Source organism: Mustela erminea, chromosome 6 (genome assembly GCF_009829155.1).
Source record: "Mustela erminea isolate mMusErm1 chromosome 6, mMusErm1.Pri, whole genome shotgun sequence".
In the NCBI taxonomy this organism is placed as follows: domain Eukaryota; kingdom Metazoa; phylum Chordata; class Mammalia; order Carnivora; family Mustelidae; genus Mustela; species Mustela erminea.
In genome coordinates this window covers 68,976,207-68,995,837 of record NC_045619.1, presented here as the reverse complement: position 1 = coordinate 68,995,837, position 19,631 = coordinate 68,976,207, and the positions used below count along the sequence as shown (strand labels likewise).

General features: G+C 36.6%; 1 protein-coding gene across 5 annotated transcripts in view; it reads right to left on the bottom strand.

Annotated features, from left to right (window-relative positions):
* CASC1 (cancer susceptibility 1) overlaps positions 1-19,631 on the bottom strand; it is a 62,423-nt gene that overhangs the window by 16,089 nt on the left and 26,703 nt on the right. For 4 of the 5 annotated variants that reach the window (XM_032347643.1, XM_032347647.1, XM_032347645.1 and 1 more), the window contains 2 exons: positions 18,971-19,074; positions 17,320-17,629 (listed from right to left, as the gene is read on the bottom strand). In XM_032347643.1, the coding sequence (XP_032203534.1) occupies positions 17,320-17,629; positions 18,971-19,074 (414 nt within the window). The remainder of the gene's footprint in view (positions 1-17,319; positions 17,630-18,970; positions 19,075-19,631) is intronic. The other variant, XM_032347644.1, reaches the window with a different exon arrangement.

Below are 19,631 nucleotides of genomic sequence, written 5' to 3'. Positions count from 1 at the left end.
GTCATTTGCTTTATTTTGTCTAAAAGCTAAGAATGAATATCCTGAGTCTGCTGAAGTCTCATTTATTCCTGTGGCTTTAATATCACCAGCAGGCCAGTGGTTTCCAGATCAATGCTAGCGATGCTCTTCGGGACGCCCACCCTCAGTACTGCTCAAGTCTAGAAGTGTAGGGCATAATGTGCATGGGGACATGGCGCTGGGCCTGACTGCTCAGAGCTCCAGGCTCACATAACTTACCTGACATTTCCATTTGTGTGTCCCCAAAGTACCATGCCCAAAATAAAAGTTTTGTTTCACTGTCACTCTCAACGAGGTCAGCCCGTTTCTATGCATCTCAGTAAACTGTACCACCATCTGCTTAGTTTCCCAAAATAAAAACTCCACAAGATTGTTCATTTTACCTGCAAAACATGTCCCTAAAATATCCATTTCTCTTACTACGACCTTTGACCAAGCACCACTGCTTCTAATGCCTCCCCACTGCTATTTAACCAGATGCTGGGGGCTTCTATTCTAGCCCCGCACAATCCATTCTCTACGTAGTAGCCAGAATAACCTTGCAAAGCTATAAATCACATCATGCCACCCTCCCTCTTACAAACCCTTAATGGCTTCCCACTGCATTTACAATAAAACCTTAACTTCTTACTCTGGCCTGCAAAGCCCTGCTTCTTCTGGCTTCTGCTTTCCTCTCTGATGTCATCATATACCACTTGCCTTCTTCCACCATATGTCAGGCTACTGGCCATCTTACCTAGCACTTATTTCTGTCTCATGATCTTTGTAGTAATTGTACTCTCGGACTAGAATATTTTTACCCTATTACATAGCTGATTCCTCCTAGTCATTCTCAGCTTAAATAATAATTCATCATACAAGCCCTCCCCAACCACCCAATCCAGTTACCACCAGTCACTCCCATAATCCTGTTTAATTCTGTACATGACATTTATTACTACCTGTTTTCCAGTTTTTCTTATTTATTGTTGGTTTCCTATGACTTGTATATAAATCATGAGAGCAAGAATCTCATCTGTCTTTTCATCACTGTCCTTTGAGGAAAGAACAGTATCTGCATACACAGGTAGACATTCAAAAAATATTTGTTGAGGGGCGCCTGGGTGGCTCAGTGGGTTAAGCCTCTGCCTTCGGCTCAGGTCATGATCTCAAGGTCCTGGGATCGAGCCCCACATCGGGCTCTCTGCTTGGCAGGGGGCCTGCTTCCCCCCTCTCTCTGCCTGCCTCTCTGCCTACTTGTGATTTCTCTCTGTCAAATAAATAAATAATATCTTTTTAAAAAAAATTGTTGAGTAAAGAAATAAGCACAAGTTCCAGGGTATGACCATGGAAATGGGTCACTGAAGCAGATCTGTGGAAAGCTGAAGGTCTTTGAATGTTAAAGCTATATTTTTACATGGGTCATTCTCATGGATTTTTAATTTATCCATAATGATGCCAAGGAGTACCTGAATCTCTAAGGATATTTCACATCTTTACACTTTTTTCCATAACCAGAAAAATTTCCTTTCCTTCTCATCTAAACTTCTCCATGCCTATCAAAAGATTTACTTCAAATATTACTTCATCAGAGAAGACTTCTTTTCACTGTTTTTCTTTTGGATTAAATGTGATCTCTTAACTCCATCCATAATCTCTCTCGTTGCACATATCAGAATGTATGGTAACTGTTACTATTCTCCACAAGATTTTTAGTTCATTTACTGTTCTCCATAAGATTTTTAGTTCATTCATTTAGTTCACTCATTAATTTTAGTTCATTGAAAATAAAGATCATGTTGAGTTTCTTATAGAAGGTACTTAGTAATGTTTTATATATATCCACTCATATTTATGTTAAATCTTCTATCTTTTTAGAGTATCTTAAAGACAAAGACTATTTTTAACTTGAACTTTGAAAAGTTCAAAGGCCCATATATCATGCATACCCCTTAGATCACTACAAGATTTCTGAAGGTGATTATTGTCTTTTTAAAAAAACTTCTCATAAATGCGTGATATTTAAATTAGGCCTTTCTAAAAAGTTTCTAAGATATATAAATTGGGAAGATGATTACCCAATACCTATAATTTTATTGTGTTATTATTAAATTTAAATTAACTAAAATATGGTACTAAGAGCCCTCTAGTGGTGAAGTTCTTAATAGACCTAGGGGAAAAATAATTGGCTCATCTTCTAAGAGAATTAATTTTTTTAACAAGGTACTAAATGCTTTTTTTGTGTGATCATATCACATATCACATGCATCTCAAGTATTTGGGTAATTCCTTCATTTTTTAAAAAAGATTTTATTTATTTGTCAGAGAGAGAGAGAGCATGCAAGCACAAGCAACGGGAGAGACAGGCAGAGGGAGAAGCAGGCTCCCTGCTGAGCAAGGAGCCCGACATGGCACTCAATCCCAGGACCTGGAATCACAACCTGAGCCGAAGGCAGACACCTAAATAGCTGAGCCACCCGGGCGCCCCTAATTGCTGCATTATTATACCAACAATTTGTCTTGCAACCAGCCTCCAAATTCATTAAAAAGGGGAGATAAATCTATATTAAAATATGCCAAACTAAAATTTTAAAGGTAAGCAGTTTACCCTAAATGAAAAAATAAAGTTGTAAAAATAAAGAAATCTCTTCCTCTAAATTCAAAATATTCTAAGTTTTCCTACTGATGTTACAGGTAGTCCCTAATTCATACATACACTTAAACACATGTACACAGATACATAAAAGTTAAATTTCATGAATTTACGTGCCAATTAAAAAAATTAAGAATACACTTGCCAAACACAAGTGTTGAGAATGACATTTAGGGTTATGAGAGTCCCTATACTGCTGTGATTATAAGGAATACAAACCTAACTGTCCTTCATATATTTAGCTTCAAATTCATTCTAAGTTCCAAAAGGACTACAAGGAGCACTTCCTGAGGCGTGGTGGTGGAAGTGGAGCCTCCCTATCACCACTTGTATTATGTCAGAACACAAGGGATCAGAACTGCTGAGGACAGGGTCCCAGAGAATCTCTCCTGACAAGCTTGAAGATTGCCTAAACATAGCTAAGTGGTTCCCACCCACTTAACTGTAATTTAAAGGGTCTTAAGCATTTCTAATACAGAATAACTTAAATGTGGATAGTAGTTGATTCCTTGATACGGGTGGCTGTTTTTTTATGTAGGTTGTTCACAACAAATCAGACTTAAGTCAGGGCCTACTTTTAATCACTTAACCATACATTCATTCACTTATTTCATCATTCATTCAATAAACGTCCACTGAACCCCAACCATGTACCAGGCCTTGTGCTTATGGTAAATATGAACTCTGTCAAGACTATGCTTGTCCTCAAGATCATAATTATTGTTTAAGGTTAAGCAGAATAAGAATGGAGTAGAGACATCTAATTTAGCCTGAAGGAGAAAACTTTATGAGGTAAAATTTAAGGTAAGTCTTTAAAGACAAAGAGAGGGGTGCCTGGGTGGCTCAGTGGGTTAAGCCTCTGCCTTCGGCTAAGGTCATGGTCTTGGGGTCCTGGGATGGAGCCCCGCATCAGGCTCTCTGCTCAGCAGGGAGCCTGGTCCCCCCACCCACCCACTCTGCCGCCCCGCCTACCCGCCTGCCTCTGCCTACTTGTGATCTCTGTCAAATAAATAAACAAAATCTTAAAAAAAAAAAAAAAAAGACAAAGAGAAATTAGGTGCAGTGGACGAGCATAATGGGTGTAAGAGAATTTCCCAATGACAAAATAGCAAACGGGGTTATCACAGAGTCCTACGAATTTCTCTTTAGAATCAAAAAAGGAAATACATTGTTTCATTTTCTATTAGAAAAGTAATGTGTGAAAAAAATGTATGTGGGTTCAGTACTTGCTTATTGTAAATTCAAACAATACAGAAGTGTAAAAATTTTTAAATCACTGATAATATACAATCATCTCACTTTTCTCACACTCCCCACACCTGACCACCAAAACAGCCGCTGTTTGGTGACTAGGCTTCCAGACTTTACTCTATGCATTAACAAGTAACAGAAATCCCCTCACAAAATAGAATCCTATGGCTAATGTGGTTTTGTAACTTGAATAAGTATCTTAACAATACATTTTCAGTATCTTTCTACATAAAAGTATATAGGTTCCCATTCGAGATGATGATGTGGGAGGATCTTGAAACCACCTCCTCCCACAGACACATTAAAACTACAGCTACATACAGTTTCCTCTGGGGCTGGGGGGAGCCCAAAACAAGCTGAGTGACTCCCACACATTGGGTGGATGAAAAAAACCCTACATCAAAGTGGGTAGGAAAGGCTGAGACACAACCTTGCCATGAATCCCACCTCCCCGCAGTGACCCACAATTGGGAAGGAATACATAAACATCATCTTCTCTCTGAGGACTGAAGTATTTGAACCCCATATCTAGCACCCTAACTCTTAAAACCTGCAATTGAGAGACCAGCTCCTAAAATACCTAGCTCTGACAGCAGATGGGGCTTGTGTCCACAAAACCCACAAGGCCATAGCAAGCTGAGAAAGAGCTAAAAGTTTCCAGTCCAAGACTTACCAGCCTCAGGGCCTAGTGCAGAAGCAGCTGACTGAAAATCACCTTGACTTTCTGTGAAAGAGGCTTATTAGCTTATCTTAAAGTATAGGCCTGAGGGCCAGGCATCTAATTTAACACACATCTAGGGACCTACTGAATTACTCTTCAAAAACAGAAACCAGTGGGCACTATCTCAGCATTCTCCCTCCGTCTAGCTCCAGATGCCAGTATCTCCCAGAAAGGAGCTTGTAACCTTTTTCTGTGTGTGATTTTTGCAGCTGCCACCCAAGGGGACACCTTTAGATTGCCTGGCTTTGGTGACCAATAGGGCTCACACACGAGTCCCATAAGGCTGTAACAAATAGAGAAAGAGTTCTTAACTGGCACCTTCCCCAGGGCACAGCAGAGAGGAAACAGATCCAGGAGCTTAGTCTTTTTGTGAAAGAGGCCTACTAAGCTTATCTAAACAGCCATAGCCTGATGGGCAGGCTTCTAGTTAAAAACAGGTCCAAGGGCCCACTGTAATCCTGTCCAGAGACTGCAATGGGTGGCCTCTCTGCTCGCTCTAGAGCACCAGTATCCAGCAGAGCTGAGTTAGTACACATGCTTGGTGCCCTGAGTTTTGCATCTAATTCCCTGGGTTTTGTGGCTGCTGCCCAGGGGACACCTCTTGATTGCTTGGAGATGGTGGCCAGTGGGCTTGTGTTCATGAGTTCATCAAAAAACAGTTGAAAAGAAAGTCTTAACTGGCTATCACCCCAGGGCTTAGCTCAGAGAGGGAGCAGTCAAAAATATCCTTCTTCCAGTACTCCCCCAAAAGATGTATATTTGCATACTGCTGCCTGAAGGCCTGGCTTCCAGTTAGCCTGAAACTAGGTGCTGATTGAGATCCTCATCTTCCGGAAACTGATGGATCTTGGTGCATTCTCAGCTACTGAGAGCCATTAAAAATAAAGGAGCCTGCTTTGTACAATCGCAAAAGATTAAAAGACAATGAAGAGCTAGGGCAGGGTTGAAAGATACATTTTATCTGCTACATGAAGCTACTCCAAGACGGGAGTAGGTGGCTGTTTAATGCACAGAAGCCAACACAGAGAGTCAAGTAAAATGAAGAAACAAAGGAATATATTCTAAAGGAAAAAACAAGATAAAACCTCAGAGAAGACCTTACTGAACTGGAGATAAGTGGCTTATCTGATAAAGGTTCAAAACAAAGGTCATAAAGATGCTCACCAGCATCAGAAGGAAAAGGGATGAACAAAGTGAGATTTTCAACAAAGAACATACAAGAGTGTGGAATAGAAATCACAGAGCTAAAGAATACAATAAATTAACTGAAAAATACAATTAATAGACTCAAAGACAGGGCAGTAGAATTCACCCAATCAGAGTAGAGAAAGAGAGAGTGAGAAAGTGTGGAGATAGCTTTAGAGACTCACAGACATTATACAGACCAACACTCACATTATAGGGGCCCCAGAAGGAGAAAAGAGAAGGGGGTAGAAAACTTATTAGAAGAAATAATGACTGGAAACTTCCCTACCCTGGGGAAGAAAATGGACATCCAGATTCAGAAAGCCCAGAAAGTTCCAAAAAAGATGAACGCAAAGAGATCCACACCAAGACACATTGTAAGTGTCAAAAGTAAAAGACAAGGAAAGAATCTAAAAAGCAGCAAACGAAAAATATTTCATGACATACAAGGTAGCCCCCATAAAACAGTGAGCAAATTTTTTTCAGCAGAAAGTTTGCAGTCCAGACGGGAATGCCACAATTTATTAGGCTAAAAGAAACAAACAAAAACAAAAAGCCCTGACAACGAAGAATACCTGGCAAAGTTATCATTCAGAACTGGAGGAGAGATAAAGAGCTTTCCAGACAAGCAAAAGGTAAGAGTTCATCACCACTACAACAGCCTTATACATAAGAAATGTTAAAGTGACTTCTTCAAATTGAAATAAAAGGGTACTAATTAGTAACAGGAAAACACATGAAAGTATAAGTCTCACTGGTAAAGGTAAATATATAGTAAAATTCAGAATAATTAATGGCGTAAAGATGGTGAGTCAACTTCTCATAAAGCTACTAAAAAGGTCAAAATAAAAAAGCAGTAAAAATAACTATAACTACAATAATTTCCTAAGGAATACACAAGTAAAAAGATGTAAATGGTGACATCAAACCCATCAAACATGGTAGGAGTAAAATAGAGTTTCAGGGGCGCCTAGGTGGCTCAGTGGGTTAAAGCCTCTGCCTTCGGCTCAGGTCATGATCCCAGGATCCTGAGAGATCGAGCCCCACATTGGGCTCTCTGCTCTGTGGGGAGCCTGCTTCCTTCTCTCTCTCTCTCTGCCTGCCTCTCTGCCTGCTTGTGATCTCTGTCTGTCAAATAAATAAATAAAACCTTAAAAAAAAATAGAGTTTCAGAATGTGTTCAAACTTAAATTGTTATCAACTTAAAATAGATTGTTATAAATATGTTGTCTTACATAAGCCTCACAGTATCCACAAAGCACACAACTTATTAGAGACACACAAAAGATAGAAAAGAATCAAAGCATACCACTACAAATCAAGGAATCAATCAAAAGGAAGAGAGCAAGAAAAGAAGAAAAAACAGAGGAATTACAAAATAATTAAAAAACAATGAACAGAATGTCAGTAAGTAAATACCTATTAATAATTACTTCAAATGTGAACCAGCTAAACTCTCCAGTCAAAAGACATAGAATGACTAAATCATAAAAAAGGAAGACTTGGGCACCTGGATGGCTCAGTTGGTTAGGCAACTGCCTTCGGCTCAAGTCATGATCCCAGAGTTCTGGGATCGAGTCCCGCATCGGGCTCCCTGCTCCACGGGGAGTCTGTTTCTCCCTCTGACTTTCTCCTCTCTCATGCTCTCTCTCACTGTCTCTCTGTCAAATAAATAAATAAAATCTTTAAAAAAAAAAAAAAGGAAGACCTATCTATTGGCTGCCTAAAAGAGATTCACTTCGCATGTAAAGACACATACACTGTGTGAAGGGATGGAAAGAAATACTCATGCAAAGGGAAACCAAACGAAAGATAAGGTAGCTGCAATTTTATCAAAGACGTTAAGATAAAGACTAATAAGAGACAAAGGTCATTACATAATGACAAAGGGGCCAATCTAACAAGAATACATGACATAAATATTTATGTCCCCAACATAGGAGCACCTAAATACAGAAAGCAATTATTAACAGATCTAAGGGAGAAATAGAGAGCAATACAATAATAGTAGGGGACTTTAATACCCCACTTTCATCAATTATTAGATCACTCAGACAGAAACCAATAAGGAAACATTGCCCTTAAATAATATGTTGGATCAGGCGGATTTAACAGACATTTATAGGTCATTCCAACCAAACGCAACAGAATACACATTCTTCTCAAGAGCATATGGAACATTCTATTCTCCAAGGATGATATAGTAGGCCAGAAAATAAGTCTTAATAAATATAAGAAAACTGATTTTATATCAAGCATCTTCTCCAACCACAATATGAAACTAGAAATCAATTATAAGAAGAAAACCAGAAAATTCACTAATATGTGGTGCTTAAACAACATGCTACCAAATAACCAATGGGTCAAAGAAGAAATCATAGAGAAATTTTAAAAAACACCTTGAGATGAATAAATATAGAAACACAACATACCAAAACCTATGGGATGTAACAAGAAGAGTTATCAAACAGAAGTTCATAGCAATAAATGCCTATATCGAGAAACAAGAAAGATTCCAAATAAACAACCTAACTTTATACCTCCAAGAACTAGAAAAGGAACAAATAAAGCCTAAAATTAGAAGTAAATAATGAAGAGTAGGATAGAAATAAATGAAGAAGAGACTAAGAAAACATTAGAAAAGATCAATGAAATAGTTTTTTTTATTTTTAGATTTTATTTGGCTGTATTAATTTATGTATTATTTTATTTTTTTATCATTATTATGTTATGTTAGTCACCATACAGTACTTCACTGGTTTTTGATGTAGTGTTCCATGATTCATTATTTGCATATAACACCCAGTACTCACAGCAAATATGATTCTCAATGGGGAAAAGAAGATCAGGAACACGACAAGGATGTCCACTCTCCCATTACTGTTCAACATAGTACCAGAAGTCCTAGCACCAGCAATCAGAGAACAAAATAAATAAAAGGTATTCAAATTGGCAAAGAAGAAGTCAAACTCTCTCTCTTCCCAGATGACATGATACTTTCCATGAAAAACCCAAAAGACTCCACCACCAAATTACTAGAACTAATACAGCAATTCAGTAATGTGGCAGGATACAAAATCAATGCACAGAAATCAGCTGCTTTTCTATACACTAACAATGTCAGTGTAGAAAGAGAAATAAGGGAATCGACTCCATTTACAATAGCACCAAATACCATAAGATACCTAGGATTAAACCTAATCAAAGAGGTAAAACATTTATAGTTTAGAAACAACAGAACACTTATGAAAGAAAGAAGACACAAAAAGATGGAAAAGCACTCCATGCTCATGGATTAGAAGAATAAACATTGTTAACATGTCTATGCTGCCCAGGGCAATCTATACTTTTCAATGCTATACCGATCAAAATACCAATGGCATTTTTCAAAGAGCTATTTTTTAAAGAAGATAAACAAAATTAACAAAACTTTGGCTGGGTTCACCAAGAAACAAATAAATAAAATCAGAAATGAAAGAGGAGACATTACAACTGATACCATAGAAATACAAAGGATAAGAGACTACTTTGAACAATTACACACTAACAAAATATACAACCCAGAAGAAATGGATGTTCCTAGAAACATACAACCTGCCAAGACTGAATCTTAAAGAAACAGAAAATATGAACAAATCAATTTATAGTAAGGAATTGAATAAGTAATCAAAAATCTCCTAGCAAACAAAAATCCAGGACCAGATGGCTTCATTGATGAATTCTACCAAACATTTAAAAGAATAATTAATAATAATCCTTCTCAATTGTCTTTCCAACAATGCAATAAAATGGAATATTTCCAAACTCATTTTACAAGATCACTATTATCCTGATACCAAAGCCAAACAAGAACACCACAAGAAAATTACAGGTCAATATTCCTGATAAACATAGCTGCAAAATCCTCAACAAAATATTAGCAAAGGGAATCCAGCAATACATTAAAAGGGTCATACACTATGATTAAGTAGGATATTACAGGGATACAAGAATGGTTCACATCCATAAGTCAGTCAATGTGATGAAGGATAAGAATCAGATGATTATCTCAGTAGATGCTGAAAAATCATTCGACAAAATTCAACAGCCATTTTGAAAAGAACGTTCAACAAAGTAGGTATATAGGGAATGTACCTTAACATAATGAAGGCCATATATGACAAGCTCACAACCATCATACCCAACACTGAAAAGCTGAAAAGCTTTTTGTATAAGACCAAGAACAAGACAAGGATGCCCACTCTTACCACTTTTATTCAACATAATATTGGAAGCCCTAGCCAGGGAAATTAGTCAAGCAAAAGAACAAGTAAAAATACCACTATTTGCAGATGACATGATATTATACATAGAAAACACTAAGGACTACACCAAAAACCTGTTAGAACTTGTCAACAAATTCAGTAAAGTTGCAGGATACAAACTCAACATACAAATATCAGTAATGTTTCTATACACTAAAAATAAACTATCAGAGAAATCAAGAAAATAATCCAATTACAATTATATCAAAAAGAATAAAATACCAGGAATAAATTTAACAAAGGAACCAAAAGACCCATATATTGAAAACTATAAAACACTGATAAAAAAATTAAAAATACAAATAAATGAAAAGATGTTCTATGTTCATGGAGAGAAAGAATTAATATTGTTAACAAGTCCATTCTAGCCAAAGCAATCTGCAGATTCAGTGTGATGGCTATCAAAGTTCCAATGACATTTTTTTATAGAAATAGAACAAATGATCCTAAAATTTGTATAGAATCACAAAAGACCCTGCTTAGCCAAGGCAATACTGAGAAAGAAAAACAAAGCTGAGGCATCACACATTCTGATCTGAAATTATATTACAAACCTATAGCAATTAAAACAGTATTACATTGGCATAAAACAAACACATGTATCAACAGAACAGGATAGAGCCCAGAAATAAAACCATGCATGCCTGGTCAATTAATTTACAAAAAGTACCTGGGAATATGCTATGAAAGAAGACCAGTTTCTTCATGAAATGGTGCTAGGAAAACTGGATGGACATATGCAAAAGAATGAAACTGGAACACTTTACATCATACACAAAAATTATCTCAAAATGAATTAAAGACTTGAACATAAGATCTAAAACCATAAAACTCCTAGAAGAAAACATAGGTGGTAAACTCCTTAACATTAGTCTTGGTGACCAAAAAACAAAGGCAACAAAAGCAAATATGAATAAGTGGGATTATATAAAACTAAAAAGCTCCTGTAGAACAGACGAATCAACAACATGAAAAGGCAACTTACCAAATGAAAGAAAATATTTGCAAATCATATATTTGATAAGGGGTTAATATTCAAAGTATATAGAATCTACATAACTCAATAGTAAAAAAAAATGCAATATAAAAATAAGTAGACATTTTTCTGAAGAAGACATTTAAGTACATGAAAGAGGCCAATGGGTACATGAAAAGGTACTCAAGATCACCAGTCATCATGGCTGTGCAAATCAAAACCACAATGAGATATCACCTCTTACCTGTTAGGATAACTATTTTCAAAAAGATAATAACAAGGATTGGCAAGGAAACAGAGAAAAAGGAACCCTTGTGCACTGTTGGTGGGAATGTAAATTGGTGCAGTCACTATGAAGAACAGTCTGGAGCTTCCTCAAAATAATTAAAAAATAGAACTACCATATGATCCACTCTTGGGTATTTATCCAAAGTAAATAAAAACACTAACTTGGAAAGATGTATGCACCGCCATGTTCACTACAGCATTATCTATCATAGTCAAGACACAATGTAAATGTCCACTGATGGATGATTGGATGAAGAAAACATGGTATAGGGGCTCCTGGGTGGCTCAGTGGGTTGGGGCCTCTGCCTTGGCTTGGGTCGTGATCCCGGCATCCTGGGATCGAGCCCCGCATCGGGCTCTCTGCTCGGCAGGAAGCCTGTTTCCCGTCACCCCCCCACCCCCGCGCCTACCTCTCTGCCTACTTGTGATCTGTCAAATAAATAAATAAAATCTTAAAAAAAAAAAAAAAAAGAAAACATGGTATATATACACAATGGAACATTATTAAGCCATAAAAAAGGAAATCTTGCCATTTGTGACAACATGGATGGACCCTGAAGGCATTATGTGAAATAAGTCAGAGAAAGACAAATATTGGATGAGCTCTTATATGTGGAAGCTAAACAAAACAAAACAAACTCAAACGCAGAGATTTACCAGAGATCAGGAGGTGAGTAAAATGGATGAAGATGGCTAAAAGGTAAAAAAAAGGCTAGGTATAAAATGCATCCTGGGGATATAATGTACAGCATGATAACTGTAATTCATATCATATTGTATATTTGAAAGTTCCTAAGAGATATCTTAAAAGTTCTCATCACAAGAAAATATTTGTAACTATGTGTGATGATGGATATTAACTAGACTTATTGTGGTAATTATTTCATAGTAAAGATATCAAATGATATGTTGTACACCTGAAAATAGGTATGTCAATTTTATCTCAATAAAAATTTAGAATTTAGGGACGTCTGGGTGGCTCAGTTGGTTAAGCAGCTGCCTTCGCTCAGGTCATGATCCCAGCGTCCTGGGATCGAGTCCCACATCAGGCTCCTTGCTCAGCAGGGAGCCTGTTTCTCCCTCTGCCTCTGCCTGCCATTCTGTCTGCCTGTGCTTCCTCTCTCTCTCTCTCTGATAAATAATAAATAAAAATCTTTAAAATTTTAGAATTTAAAAGAAGTACATAAAAACTATATCATTATTTTGAATGGCTACTAATATTTGACTGTTGACTATTTGATAATTACTCTGTGAACTATATTTGCTACTATAAAAATCTCAATAAACATTGTAACACATTTTTATTTACTTGTGATATTATTTCATAATAAATTACTAAGATTAAAATCACTATTGGGTACATTTACATGGTACCAAACTGCCCTTCAGAAAGATTTGTACAAATTCACATATCTAACAACAGTATGTGAAAATGCCTTCTACCCCTCATGCTCAACCTGAGAAGACAGGGTATATAATGCTGCTTCTAATTTGATCATTTACTTGATTCGGTATCTTTTCATTCCTTCATTGGCTAGTTGCATTTCTCCTCTCATCTGCTTTTTCAAGTCCTCTAATTTTACATTAGGAAATTATCTTACCAATTTGTAAAAGCTCTTTTATATTAAAATATTAACCTCTTGTTTTATATGTTTAAGTAGTTTCTCATTTCATTATCTTTCAACTCTCTTCATAGAGAGTTTTATTTGGCTATACAAATGTTTGAATCCAGTGAATCTCCTTTTAGGTCTTGATTTTGATGCACTGATAAGATCTTATAAAGACAATAAAATAATTTTCCTATGTTCTCCTCATATATTTCTATCATTTTGAGTTTTGATTAATTTGTTTTTATATTTAAAACTTCAATGTTATTTTTTTAATCTATAGCGTGAAATACAAATAAAAACTAATTTCAGGGGCGCCTGGGTGGCTCAGTGGGTTAAGCCACTGCCTTCAGCTCGTGTCATGATCTCAGAGTCCTGGGATCGAGTCCTGCATCGGGCTCCTGCTCAGTAGGGAGCCTGCTTCCCTCTCTCTCTCTCTGCCTGCCTCTCCATCTACTTGTGATTTCTCTCTGTCAAATAAATACATAAAATCTTAAAAAAAAAAAAACCAAACTAATTTCAAATCTCAAGCCAATTATTATATTAAACCCATCTTTCCCTTCTCAATCTCTGGAACTTCTTTTATACAGATTTTCAGTCTCTTACTCCTTTCTACCCTTTCTTTTATGCCCCCCCCAATTCCAAATTATCTTCATCCTCCCCTTTTGAGCGGCTGATTCTCTTTATATATCCAGTGATTTTTGCCTTCTGCAGGCTACCCACACTTACAAAAGGTGGCTTACACTGTTCAGAATTCGTAGCAAGAGTGACCACTGTTCAAATCTGCTCTCTCTCCTTCCCTACCCAGCATAGCACAGCAAGTGCCTGGGGGATTCTTCACACCAAGCGGTTACTGCTCCCCAGGCTTGATGCGGCCCCACCAATCCTCCCTCAGCACAGCAGATGGCTTTTCCCTCCTGCCTCGCACACTTAACTATTACTGCGGGATTCTTCTGCTTCTGTGGAACTCATACATGCTTTAGCATCATTCATATAAACTTTCTCAGAATGCTGTGGGCGTTTTGGAAGGATGACAGATCACATACGCATAAGCATCTATACACACACGCCTGTTCGGTGTGATAAGAGTTTGGGTTCCGGGGGGCGCCTGGGTGGCTCAGTGGGTTAAAGCCTCTGCCTTCGGCTCAGGTCATGACCTCAGGGTCCTGGGATCGAGCCCCGCATTGGGCTCTCTGCTCAGCAGGGAGCCTGCTTCCTCCCCTCCTCTCTCTACCTGCCTCTCTGCCTACTTGTGATCTCTGTCAAATAAATAAATAAAATCTTTTAAAAAAAAAAAAAAAGAGCTTGGGTTCCTGAAAACAGGCGCTAAGTGAATTAATGTTACTCATTTGGGGGCCATTTTCTCATTTGAAACCGCCTGATTAATAGAGTTCCCTCCAGCTAGGTTTCCCTGTCTACCCTCCACACAATTGTAGGTCAAACTTCCCAGGCTGTGGAGAAGTTTCATAAAATAAAGTAACTTCTGCCATATCACTCATTGCCGGCTCATCTTTATTCTGGGTTTCCTAGATTACCTACTTGAGGACAGCTTCAATATTCCATGAAACATGCATTTTACCAGTGGGTAGAAAACTTTTCCTGGGCATACCTTTGTGGCATTATCAACATTAGCCATTGGTATACCTTTAGTTATCACTATAAGTTAAAACTGTTCAATAAAGCATTAAATAAAAATAGAAAAACCAAATGCACACACATTGGTAAGAGCTATTTGAACTGAGGTAAGCTTAATTTGGTAGCTTTGACCTCCCTAGTTGAGACGAAAGGAAACAACTTAACTGTACCAAAGGACAGACCTTGAGGAAAATCTATAATTGTACTATTTGGTATTACAGTGAATTTATATGCTTATATTTTAATATAAAATTATTTCCAATGTTAAGAGAATTATAATAAATCATCACAGCATAAGGCCTTTTTAACAGACATACGTGCATAAGAAAGAATTGTGTTAGCCATGTAAATTCATGTAATCTTATCAAATTATGTTTTCTAATCATTATTTCACAATTTTCAAGTAATGTGAAATTCTTGAATAAAATGTTGATGGGTTTTCAATTAAATATTAATTATAATCAAGGAACTTGAGGGGGAGAAATTATCCAATATTTTGAATCAGATCAAGGTCAAACATTTTTAGACACCTTTTTCATACAATAATTTTGTTACCTTGTTTTTAATTTGTTCTGTTTTCATGAATGTTCAACCATAAATCCTGTCAAATTTTAAGGTAATGGGTTTTCATTTTGTTTTTTACTGCATATTCAATTATTGTGAAGTTCAGGGCCCATTTACTCATTCTTTATCCTCCTCCCGTAGAAATCAGTATGCCCCTTCCACGCACATCTTATTAGCTAAAGCAAGTCCTAGTCATGCCTGACTTAAGGGGGATGAGGAGAGTAATCATCCAATATGTTCAGAAAAGGCAGGAGAACTATAAATATTGTTAACTCTATCTAGTGAAGCTAGAGAGGTAAATTTTTTTTTAATTTTAAAAGCTATTGGATTGCTCAAAGAATGTTCTTTTTAAGTACAAATTTTTGAACAGCAAATTATTTCCCACCTCTCTAAAATATCAGCTGTATACAGGTTTCTGGGTTCTCCTCCTCTATTCCTTTTCATTTTTACATGGTCATAATCATATTCTAAATACTATTCTTTGTATTGATCATTGTGTCATATCTATTTTCTATATTAATAAAGAATCTCTATAATTTTTTATTCTGGTGTGATATTTAAAATGGAATTTTTCAACCACACATATTCTAAGAATATTTAGTAATTCCTATTCTATATTCAAATTTACATTCAATCTAATTCTTAGCCCTTCCCTGTGTTTAAAGAAAATAAACCAATAAAACAACACATATCATGTCTTAGGCACTTGTAGGAAAACCTATTTCTGGTCCTTCCTAAAATGCAGATTTAAAAAAAAAAATTTAATTTATATATTTGCTTATTTTTTCATGTGTTTAATAAATATTGATTAGGCATCTACTCTTTGCCAGGGATTGTTCTGTGTGTGTGTGTGTGTGTGTGTGTGTGTATGTGTGTGTTTAAATTTTTCTGTACTTTTATTCCTTTCAATGCCCTGGGTATAAAATTCTAGTGTTTTTTATAATAATTTTTTATTTTTTATTAACATATAATGTATTACTAGCCCCAGGGGTTCAGGTCTGTGAATCACCAGGTTTATACACTTCACAGTACTCACCATAGCACATACCTTCCCCAGTGTCCATAACCCAACCACTCTCCTCCTAACCCCTCCCCCAAAATGCAGATTGTTTATGGCCAAACAAAAAGGCTTCTTAATTCTGAAAAATTCTAAAGAGACAATTCTAAGATAGTAACTAAGTAGCTTGGAAATTCTAGAAATAGGAAAGAACAGAAAACGACTAAAGAAATATGATTATTAAATTACCCAAATATGTTATCTCTAAAGATGTCAACTTTTTCAGAGTAGTACAATACTTTAAGAAAATCACTTTTACTTCATAAAATTCTTACAAAACCTAAGAAAGTAAGATAATCCTTTAGTTTGTGAAAGTATTTACCTCAAGTTTCCATATAATTACAAGTTCCCTTAAGTGAATTTGAAATACAATATATAAAAATTAAATTTGCTTCTAAGTTGTCCCTAAAATATAACTGAGCAACTCCTGTGTTGAACTTTAGGATGCTGAAGCAACAGGCTCAACTATGAATAGCGACTATTAATAGAAGGCAAGAAGAAAATAAACACATTCAAAATTGAGCTACTGACAAGAAAGTGGCTTTCAGACGACTTCTAGTTGTTTAGGAAAAAATCTTTTTTTTTTTTTTTTAAAGATTTTATTTATTTATTTGACAGAGATCACAAGTAGGCAGAGAGGCTGGCAGAGAGAGATGGGGTAAGCAGGCTCCCTGCTGAGCAGAGAGCGGGATGCAGGGCTTGATTCCAGGACCCTGGGATCATGACCTGAGCCGAAGGCAAAGGCTTTAACCCACTGAGCCACCCAGGCGCCCGTTTAGGAAAAAATCTTAAGAATGCTCCAAGGGTGGGGCGCCTGGGTGGCTCAGTGGGTTAAGCCTCTGCCTTCGGCTCAGGTCATGATCTCAGGGTCCTGGGATCAAGCCCAGCATGGGGCTCTCTGCTCAGCGGGGAGCGTGCTTCCCCTTCTCTCTCTGCCTGCCTCTGTGCCTATTTGTGACCATTCTCTCTGTCAAATAAATAAATAAAATCTTAAAAAAAAAAAAAAAAAAGAATGCTCCAAGGGAATCTAGTAACACCTATTACATGAAGAAAATATGTATGTTTCAAAAATGTGTCCTACCGTTTGTACTTCACTACCACTTTGTTCTTCAAATTTTGTTTGTTCTTCATGAACAGAGTTAGACTCATTTTCTTGTTGTTTACCCTCTTCTTGGAGCTCTTTGTCGATTGCTGTTTCTTCATACTTAACTTCATCCTTGACCAAGTGATTGACTGTGGCAGTATATTCTCGTAATGATGTTGGAACAGGGCGCAGCGGTGTGACATGGTCATAGTGAGTATGTAGGAGGCGGAGAGCAATGTCACTTGTTGCCAAAATCCTTGGAATTTCAAATCCAATTTGTGTTTCAGAGAATCTGACACTTTTGTACCTGTAAATAATTTTAACAAAAAGGATGAGACCCTAAGAAACTAAGTCTGTTGAGAATTTATACCTCAGCTGTATTTCTCTCCACTTGAATTTTGCCAAAATTTGGAGTCCCGATGCATACTTGCTTGCTTTGCAGCATTTGGACCCAGTTGCTAATGTTATCCTTCCCAAAACACTCTCTTGGGATCTATGACCCCATACTCTTGTCTTCCATCTCTGGCAGGTCCTTCTCTGTTTCCTCTGTATGGCCTTCTGCCTAACCATCCCTTAAATGTTAACATTACTCTGCTCTCTATCCAGGCCCTCTTTCTTCTTCCCGCTACACAGTCTTCTTGGATATTATTTTGATGGCGTGAATCATAACTCACATTATCAGGAGTTTTCAACATGAGTTCTGTTTCCTGGGGTGGGTTAGGGGGAGAAGAGGCATCCTTGAATAGGTTTTAAGAGGTCCAAAAATGCCCTTACCTATGATGAGTATATGTAATAAAGTTCACAAGAGTCCAGGATTCCCCAAAGTTAAGAACTAGTGATCTATATGATGTCTCCTCAAAATATATCTCCAATTCGATTTTTTTCAATGCTTTCAGACAGTTGTATTCCATATTTCATAAGTACTTCAAATTCAGCAGGTCCAACATTGAACTCATCGTCTCTGCAAATATCTCTCACTATCACTCTCAAATAAAACAAAACTGTTTCAGCCTCTATTATTCACTATCTGAGTAAAAAGACACCAACTAATTCTCTTCTTAAATCTGGGTAGCTAATACAGGGTTATTCATTTTTTTCCTTTTAAAAGTATACAGATTGTTTTTACTCTTCTATATGTAACACATTTTATAATGAAAAAGGTTATATTTTTATATTGTCTCATTAGATTTAAATGACAGGGTATTTCATAGCAAATATAATTTGGAAAATATTTTGTTCCTTCCTGTTAGTAAATATCAAAATTAAACCCCAATTCTTTCCATTGTCATATGACCAGTGTTTTCAGAGTTGGGACCAGAACACCTAGGCCTCCTTTTACTTTGGTAATTTTTTCCTAAAACTCACTGCCATACTATAACTCAATTAATTTTGACATATTAAAGATTAAACAGAAGAAGGGATCATGATTTATCACTATCACTATCACTTCTCAGAAAGATGTGATTAGCTGAAAATAACTTGCCTAAGGTAAACAAATAGCAGGTTTGAGATTCAAACCTCAGCTGGCTGACCTCCTAACATAGGTTTTTTCCAAGTGTACCATGCTAGTATGCAACAGGCAAGTCCCTGGTCATCATGAGGCGATTCCCAATGTCTTCTGACCTATAAGTAGCACCCATGGGAATACCTTGGATTCTTCTTGAGGTTTGCCCACACATATAGAGTAACATTTTCATCTTGAATGACTTTTTCCATATTTCCACTGTCCAGATCTGCTAATGTACTAGCCTGCTGTAAGAGAAAAAAGAAAACATTATAAAAGATGAGAGTCCTCATAAACTATGCAACTTCGATGAGTTATTTCATCACTTAGGTGTTAGATTTGTTACTTAGAAGAGTAATTTAGGTAAAAGTATCAAAATAACAAAAAATTGTTTTTAAAAAATTCTCTATTCTCTAAATGATACAAATGTATTTTCTTAATTAAATGTGCTTCACCTTTCCCCTTAGTTTCTCTCACTGTGTCTAAGGATTAAAGTTGCTCCTATATTCCCAGGATTACTATTATATTACCCTTTTCGATTTTAACATTATCATGACTTTATACACATGCCTCTTTATTTGTACATTAAAATGTAGATCATGCTACTGCAAAAGTTAGTCTATTTCTGAGTATTATCAAGTTTATTAAACAAACTATCCAGTTTATGAAATTCAAATGAGTCAAGTTTTACTAGTCCCATACTTGATATCCAAGATGAAACACACAATTTAAGGAAGTTCTTAAGTACGTTTTCATAAGGTAATACAGCTTGATGCATATTAACTCTCTTAAATGGCTTAACAAA